Source organism: Vigna unguiculata, chromosome 5, assembly GCF_004118075.2.
Source record: "Vigna unguiculata cultivar IT97K-499-35 chromosome 5, ASM411807v1, whole genome shotgun sequence".
Classification (NCBI taxonomy): domain Eukaryota; kingdom Viridiplantae; phylum Streptophyta; class Magnoliopsida; order Fabales; family Fabaceae; genus Vigna; species Vigna unguiculata.
The window spans coordinates 47,249,327-47,257,795 of NC_040283.1; the positions used below are offsets into that span (position 1 = coordinate 47,249,327).

At 28.6% G+C, this 8,469-nt stretch overlaps 2 protein-coding genes across 5 annotated transcripts; one reads left to right on the forward strand and one right to left on the reverse strand.

Moving 5' to 3' along the window:
• Window positions 1–3,511: 3,511 nt before the first annotated feature.
• On the forward strand, window positions 3,512–6,540 carry LOC114183362 (glyoxylate/hydroxypyruvate reductase A HPR2-like). 4 transcript variants are annotated; one of them, XM_028070370.1, is made up of 3 exons: window positions 3,512–4,037; window positions 4,165–4,638; window positions 5,605–6,540. In XM_028070370.1, exons 1-3 carry the CDS (start codon window positions 3,566–3,568, stop codon window positions 5,619–5,621), a joined length of 963 nt encoding a protein of 320 aa, XP_027926171.1. In that variant the 5' UTR covers window positions 3,512–3,565; the 3' UTR covers window positions 5,622–6,540. The 4 variants fall into 4 exon arrangements, with proteins under 4 accessions (XP_027926171.1, XP_027926169.1, XP_027926170.1 ...); XM_028070368.1 differs by having other exon boundaries at window positions 4,165–6,540; XM_028070369.1 differs by having other exon boundaries at window positions 3,513–4,037; window positions 4,177–6,540.
• On the reverse strand, window positions 5,520–6,463 carry LOC114183363 (probable dynein light chain). Its single transcript, XM_028070373.1, has 2 exons — window positions 6,077–6,463; window positions 5,520–5,949 (listed from the first exon to the last, which is right to left on the reverse strand). Exons 1-2 carry the CDS (start codon window positions 6,212–6,214, stop codon window positions 5,800–5,802), a joined length of 288 nt encoding a protein of 95 aa, XP_027926174.1. The 5' UTR covers window positions 6,215–6,463; the 3' UTR covers window positions 5,520–5,799.
• Window positions 6,541–8,469: the final 1,929 nt, after the last annotated feature.

Consider the following 8,469-nt stretch of genomic DNA (forward strand, 5'->3'; position numbering starts at 1 on the left):
TTATGAATAATTTAAATAAAATGTAATAAAATACATTTTGTAAACCAATTCTAATTTTTATATTTCATTTCTAGATTTGTGTATGAGGAGACGAAGAGGTTTTTAAACATACCGTTTGATTAACATGTGTATCTTCTACCACGAAAAGATGTATACGGAAGTGTATAAATATGAAACGTTGCATTTGATGAATAAGGTGAGTGTTGTTGACCGTCACTTTCTTTCTTTGAAGGATTTATAATTGAATCGCTTGATCTTCAAAATCAAAACCACCACCACCAACCTCATGGCTGAAGAGGCTCTCAACACCAACAACAACCGTGATTATACTTGGAAGCTGGTCAGTGTTAATCACACATCATTCTTTGCAAATCAAAATCAAGGTTTCACCAAATTCTGCAATATATTTCTTAACTTGTTGCAGGCCTATTTCGAAAAGTTACAAGATGATGTAAGGCGTCTTCAACAAGAGAATGAATATCTCAAGAAGTTACTGGTATGCGGTGGTATTGGATTAGTGTTGATAACAGATTAATAAATTTCTGATTTCTGAATTTGCTTCTTCTTCTTTCCCTGTGTTTGTTTGTTGCAGTGGCATTCACCAAATAGTTGGATAGAGAAACAGAGAGGTATGTAATCTTCCTTTTAACAGTTTCAACAATGTTAGGTTACGGAATTGTTGATGATTGTTCTGTTCAGCTGCAGAAATGGTGAGAGAAGAAGCTACGGAAATGGCGGTGGAGACGCAAGGGGAAGATCAATACGGCCCACCACTTTAGACCCATCAAAAGTTTATGGTCCAACTCAGCCCATCACTACTCACATCTTGCTTATGCCGATACAACTTGCTCAGATATATGCTTAATATACTTCTTTAACTTCTTTTTTTATTCTGTTTATGTTTTTATTTTTAAATCATATCAAATATTTGTATCTTCTACTTTGCAATTCAGTTATATATTCAAGATATGTCAATGCTGTTCTCCTTTTGAATTTTTCTCCCTAATATTCATTGAACACGACATAGAATTGGATCGGTGAAAAGGAATGAATCATGGGATTGTCTTTAGATTCTGACTTCTCATATTTAACCTATTCTTAAGTAACACAACGTCATTAGGGTTGTGGTTTGTTTAATGTTTTAATCCCAAATAAAAGTTCCAAGGAACAAGTTCTTGTCCAATTTATAGTTTCAGACTTGACATTAAGTTTGAACATGTATTTATGCCATTATATAAAAATAAATCATGCATTAAGTTTAAAATAAATCATGCATTTATACCATTATATAAAAAAATCTATAATAACTTATTTTGATTCATATTTTAATAAGCCAGTTGTATTTCTTAATAAATAAAAAATTAATTTATTTAATATAATAAATAATAGAATAAATCTTTTTGTTTTAAAATAATTAAATAATTTCATTTTAAATAACGTTTGTATAATCTTTTAAACTATTTGTACAAAATTATATATTATAATTAGTGATTTAATACTTAATTTATTTGTTTAGTTCATTTTAGTTATTTTATTATTTTTTAGTTCAATCTAATTTTCTGATTTTTATATTATTTAATTTGGTTATGTTGTTTAATTGACTGTCTATTCATAATCACATGTTAATTTGTGAAATTTTTTAACTTTTCTTTTTTCATTTGAAAAAATATAAAAAAATAAAAATAAGGTTATGATTATATCATGTGATGGTAGCAATTGTTTTCACATTAATCACGATAAATTTGATCTGTTTAAACTTAAAATCAAATTAATAATTAAGTTTAATTATAATTTATTTATATATATATATATATATATATATATATTAACTGTAATTAAATTTATTTATTAATTTTGTCTGAAATTAGAAATTTAGAGAGGAAAACGTGAATCATTTTCAGAAAAATTAAAAAAAAAAATTCAGAGTCTAAATTAGAAAAAATCACCTTCATGTCATGTGAATAACATAACTTGTTATGTGACAGTTTATATACTTTTATAAAAGAATTAAAAATTAATAAAAGTTATAAATTTCTTTTTTATTTGACACGTAATATGTAACCTAACGAAAATAATCAACCATTTAAAAAATGTATGAAACTAAATTAAACTAAAAAAATGATGAAAAGACCAAAATGAATCAATGAATAAATCAAACGAAAAAATTAATAATTATATCTTTATATCTATTAAATTGTTTTACTTTTTTCATATTTTAATTTATTTCTCATACAAATAATAAAACTATATATATCTATAAATAATATAAATCAAACCATCACAAAATAATAAATATCAAATTATAATACACTTATGTTAAATTTAAATAATGATGCCAATAACATAAAAATAAATAAGTGTATTATTAAGAAGTGAAGATTACAAATTATTTCAACTTTAAAGATATATAGTAACCTAAGTTTGGTTTTGAACTTCGGCCTCTCAAAAATCGTAAAAGTTTAATAAAGTTTGAATTTGATTTTTTTAAAGAAAATAATAATGACGGCATTTTAATGAAACCTTTTAATGTTATTAAATAATTTTCGCATATTTCAATCCAATAAGAATAATTTCTGTTTAAGATAGGAACCAATTTTGGAAGATGAAGAATTCAATAAATTTTGATGATTCTAAACAATTAACAATTTATTATAATATATAATAATATTGAATAATATTATAATAATATATTAGTACTAATATAATAATAATAATAATTAAATAATGATACTTAAATAATTAAATAATAACATTGTTAATAAATCATTAAAAACAATACTTCATTTAAAATTATAATGTATCTATGTTAAATGTAAATAATCATTTTAAAAAAATTCCAATAACTAAATATAAGTGTATCTTAAAAAATAAAAATTATGAATTATTTAAATTTTAGAAAATAAAAGAAGAAAAAATCTGTACTAATCAAGCTTGAATTTGAAATTACGGATAAAAGTGTGATAATAAAATTTACATTTTGAAAATCAAAATTAAAAAAAAAATTGTAAAATAAATTTTTTCTTATGGACTATTTTAATGTCTCTATCAACAATTTCTATTTATTCTGATTCTTAAAAGAATTTGCATCTAAAACGAGAATAAATGTTAATAACGAAAGAATTTAGAATATTTGTTTCTTTTTTTGCAATATAATAATATATTTTAATTAATAACATTATTTAATAATTATTCAATGACATAATATTACTAGATAAAATTTAAAATATTACACAAAAACAAAAAATAAATAATTAAATACTACAAATAAATTAAGTAATAAAATATTAAAAATAATATTTTGTTTAAATTTACAGTACACTTGTATCAAAGTTAATATCTTTTGAAGTAACATTGTTAAGTTATTTTCTCTTATTTTGATTCATATTGATCATCATCATCGTTGAAATTTAACTTATTAATTATTTTTAACTATCTTGGAAAACAAAATTTAACGAGTTTAAGTTTAATTAGTTTTAATTATTTTGGAAAACAAATTTTAATACTCTCTCATTTTCCTCTTCTGTAATCGCTGTGTAAGTTGTAATCGCTGTGTAAGTTATTAGCGATGATCTCACAAACAAAATTGACACTATCAGAAAGAAATCGTTGGTCTAAACTAAACCGCTCCATTGTAAAAGGAATCCATGGCCGTGCTAATGACTTGCCCAATGCACAGTTACATCGAAGAAGAGCTCGACAAGCGCTTCAACCTCTTCAAACTCTGGCATTTTCCCTCATTCGCCGCCTTCGCCCAAGCCCACGGAGCCTCCGTCCGCGCCGTCGTCGGAAGCATCAAAGTAGGAGTGGATGCCGCCACCATCGACTCCTTGCCCAACCTGGAGATCGTCTCCACCTACAGCGTCGGATACGACCACATCGACCTCCCAAAATGCAGAGAGAGAGGCATTCCCGTCACCAACACGCCCAACGTTTTGACCGACGATGTCGCCGATCTCGCCATCGCCCTTGCCTTGTCCCTCTTCTGCACAATCTCTCACTCCCCTCGCCGCAACCCCGCTCCTCACCTCACACCAAAGGTTTTTCACTCATTTCATCACTAATTTTTTTATTTTGTTTAATTATTACGCGTTTCGTTTAGGGTTTACGAAAAGAGTAATTAAATTTGATATTGTGATTCGCACATTTAGCTTAGTGGTAAATCAGTTGGAATTATTGGACTGGGAAGGATTGGGATGGCAATTGCGAAGAGAGCTGAAGCTTTTGGGTGCCCAATCAGCTACCATTCGAGAAGTGTAAAAGCAGAGTCAGGTTATAGATATTACTCTAATGTTCTTGACCTAGCCGCTGACTCTGAAGTACTGGTTGTGGCCTGCACCCTCACCGAAGAAACCCGTCACATCGTGAACCGTGGAGTTATGGATGCACTGGGCCCAAAGGGTATTTTGATCAATATTGCGCGAGGCCCGCACGTGGATGAGCCCGAACTTGTATCCGCGTTGACCGAAGGAAGACTAGGTGGTGCGGGCCTGGACGTGTTTGAGAAGGAGCCAGAGGTGCGTGAAGAGTTACTAAGGCTTGAGAATGTTGTGTTGACTCCTCATGTGGGGACTGACACGGTGGAAACCTGCATGGCAATGGGAGATCTCGTGATTGCAAACTTAGAGGCACACTTCCTTGGTAAGCCCCTTGTGAGTCCAATCATTTAATGCTTCTTTTCTTTACATTACATTACATCACTCATTCATGTTCACTTCATTCTTGCTTTAGCTTCTGAACTTAATCAGTTTTACTAAACATTTTATTTTATCCTAATTTTTTATTAATTTGTTAGTTTTTTCAGTAGTTCTTTTCTTTCCCGTAACTCTATTTATTTTTTCTGCTGTACTGTTGTAGTAAGAAACGTTCATGCTGCACTTCGTGTTCCTCTTTTGTAGTCTTTAAGACCGAAAAATGGAGAAAAAAAAAACCCAGGTGCAGCTCAAATTCTTGACTGAAGAAAATTCTAGTCACACCAGCAAACACGTGTTTGAATTAGAATTTACAAACTTCATTTTAAATGATTTTATAAACTAATTTTATTTTAGTTAAAATAGCTTTGAACAAAATTGATTATTGTCTCAGATGTCTTTTAAAAAAGTATTTTTATCGTAATAAATTTTGTGTTAGTAATGTCTCAAAAAAGTACTTTAAGATTTATTAATGGAAAAATGATTTTTTACTTTGATGGTGAATTGATATTTTTATGATAGAACTTATAAGTTTGAAACCGTAAACTTTCCTTTTATGTTGAATTTAAACTTAGAACTCAAGCCACGTTTCAACGGAATATTTCTACACACAAGTTTATTTAAAGTTAAGATTTAATTTATTGCATTAAGCAGGTATATTATTTCATAATATAGATATTTTAAATATCCTTCTTTTATTTTTCCTTCTGGCCCATCCGCACCAACCATTGTCCTTGTTTCTTATCCCAAAATATCGTTAAAATATATCTAAAGAGGAAAAGTAGGAAAAGGAAAAGCACTGAACGACCCCACTCATCAAACAAAATATCATGACCCAATTCCAGAACTTTCTTTTCATATCTAATTTCAGTTTCATTAATACTTCATCCTTTATCTTCTTTCTGGTACAACCAAGACGCATCCTCTTTCTGATAATATCCACAATATGAAGAGAAATTTAAGAGGACCTTATCCAAAGCAGCAAGAGAAGAACTGAAGAACAGGAACTTATATATCGTTATATACAAAATGAAAAAGAACATCATTATAACCCTGCACTGCATCCTTCGAAACATTAAAAGGGTCCAATTCCCCAAGCATGAAAATATAGTCAGATATGATCAGAAGCCCCTTTGAAGATGAGGAAATTGAGAGTCTCCAGGGTAAAGTAGACGAAGGTTCCCTTGGAATGGGTGAAAAAGCACCCAAAACTCGATCCCACCACACACTGCCATCCAGAACCATGCTTCGTGTCAAACTCCTATCAGTCCAACAAAAACCATAAACTCCGTCAACCACCAACCTCAAACTCGTGTTACAGAAAAAGTTACACTGAAATTAGTCTCCAAGAACAACAACACATGCAATGGATGGCAGAAAAATGTTACCTTTTTAATGTGGGCAGCAATGGATGTGCAGTCCAGAACATCATAGAGATCAAGAGCTTCAGAAGCAGATGCCATGGCTTGGATCTGCATCTTGAGGGGCATGTCAGTATCCTCTATCACAGCTTTACCTTCCAACATGGTTTCTCACACCCTTTCTCTTTTCTAAGAAAGTGAGCAATAGCAATAACATATCACTCTATATATGATGTCACAATTTTCCTTTGTGAGGGAATAACCCAAATGACCAAAACTTTTTCTGTCCTCACTTCTGCTACCTCACACATTTTGGACTCATTATATAAATGGACATTCATGAATAACTCCCTCTCTCCTCATTTTTTGTCATTCTGGTGACTCACTCAGTCATAGAGTCCTACCATGACAAAATTTATGCGAAAGAAGAGTGAGGAGCTAAGGATAAAGGCGGTGAGGCCATAAATAAAAGGAATTTTCTCAGTTTCGTCCTTTGGCCAGGTGATTCGATTCGATTGAACTACCTATCCACTGAGTTTTGTTTTTCTTCTTTCTCTTGACTTGGACAAATTTTAAAACTATTTATAAAACAATAGTTATTCATCACACTTCATTAATTGGTAGATAAGGGAGTATATATACATTTTTTATAGATATAAAAACAAAGTTCTCGTGTTGGGCACGTAGAAAAAGAGTAGAAAAGGGAAACTTTGCATCAACATCTATATATATATATATATATATATATATATATATATATATATATATATATATATATATATATATATATTTGTAATGTCACGTAAGTAATGTAATTATTATTGTTAGGAATTTTGATTTAAGATAAAGTGAATTTAAAGTTTATAAATAAAAATAATTTTATCTTAAAAACTGATTGTATAAAGATAAGTTAAATTCACTTCTTAATCATTCTTAGGTCGTTAATTTATAAGGTTATTATAAAAAAATAAATAAAAAAACTAATGATTGAATAATATTCGAGTAATTTATTTTAAAAATACATATCTGTATTATCATAGATGAAAATAACACGGCATGTGCCTTCAATAGATATATCATATTCAAAGTTTAATTACAAAATAAAAGTAACATAGCGTAAAAAAAAGAAATACGGGTTTTCTAAAATATAAAGTCCAAGTATATATCTCTATTTTAAAATAAAGACTAAAATGGTAAATTAAACAAAATAAAATACCTATTATTGTTCTCTCTTTACATTTTCATATTTTAAATTTATTCCCCTTCATTTTCTCTCCACGAAATTTTAAAATTTCCTTCATCAATTGATTGGGACAGTTATCATGCGTCAACTTCATAGAACAATACTTAAGCAACTCTTAAAATCTTATTTGTCTCAAACATAAGTTTTTTGAAAAGACTTTATTAGACATATCTTACAATTTGTCGAAATATCTTACGATGTTCTTTTATATATAAGCATTTCCCAAAACCAACAAAAATTATTTATAAAAATCCATTACATATCAAACACTTTCTAAAAAATATCAGTATTTTGCAAACATTCAAATCTTTAGCACAACTCAAGCCATACAGGGTATTATCCCAAATTCTATATTAAAAAATAATAATAACTAACTGCATGATATCAAGGTCTGAATAATGTATTTACTATAACTTTATATTATACATACATTAAAATTAACCTACACTTAATCGTTAAAAAAAATTAAGTATTCTGATAAAAAGAGAAAAAAACTTCTTCTACTAGCTTGAAGCTTCACCTACCACTTATTGCACATAGTTGATGTTTGTTACAATCAATTGATAAACATATTTATAGTATTTAGATACGTATGTTAAATTCGGTAATTCATATTGGTTTTTAAATATATAGGATAAAATGCATTGTTTCGATTAGAACTGTAAAAAAAAAAAGTTTTTAATTTCACAAGAATAACTAGATTGATTAAAATTATAAAACTTTTTAACCTTCACTTGTAAATTTCTTTTAAAGCTATCCATTTTTTAAAAGTTTGTTCAGGATGTAACTTGAATAAGACCAAAATACCATTGCCAAAATTCTTGTTATAGTTGATTAAGAGTTTCATTATAATCTTAATATTTTGCTAGAATTGTTTCAATAGTTGATTTTTTTTATATCAACGGTGATGCCATTTTTTTATCTTGTTACGCACATTATTTTTTTAAAATTATTTTTAGTTAATGCCAGTTAGAATTTTCTTTAAACAATATTAATTGAAGTATATTTTTTTTTATAACATGAGTCAATATTACTTTCCAATCAACATTAGTTAGAATTATTCTTTTATTCGATGTTTATTGTGGTATTGTTCTGGTATCATTTTTTCTTCTAATAATAATTGACATCATTGTTATTTTCTGTTATCAATGCTAATTAGGATTATTTTTATTGATAA

Excerpts from the sequence above, each read along its gene's own strand:
- LOC114183363 (XM_028070373.1), bottom strand. The coding sequence starts at position 6,214 with ATGTTGGAAGGTAAAGCTGTGATAGAGGATACTGACATGCCCCTCAAG. Across the intron at positions 5,950-6,076 it reads TTGCTGCCCACATTAAAAAG|GAGTTTGACACGAAGCATGG; the intron begins GTAACATTTTTC and ends TTGGACTGATAG.
- LOC114183362 (XM_028070368.1), top strand. The coding sequence starts at position 3,566 with ATGATCTCACAAACAAAATTGACACTATCAGAAAGAAATCGTTGGTCT. Across the intron at positions 4,038-4,164 it reads CTCCTCACCTCACACCAAAG|TTGGAATTATTGGACTGGGA; the intron begins GTTTTTCACTCA and ends GTGGTAAATCAG.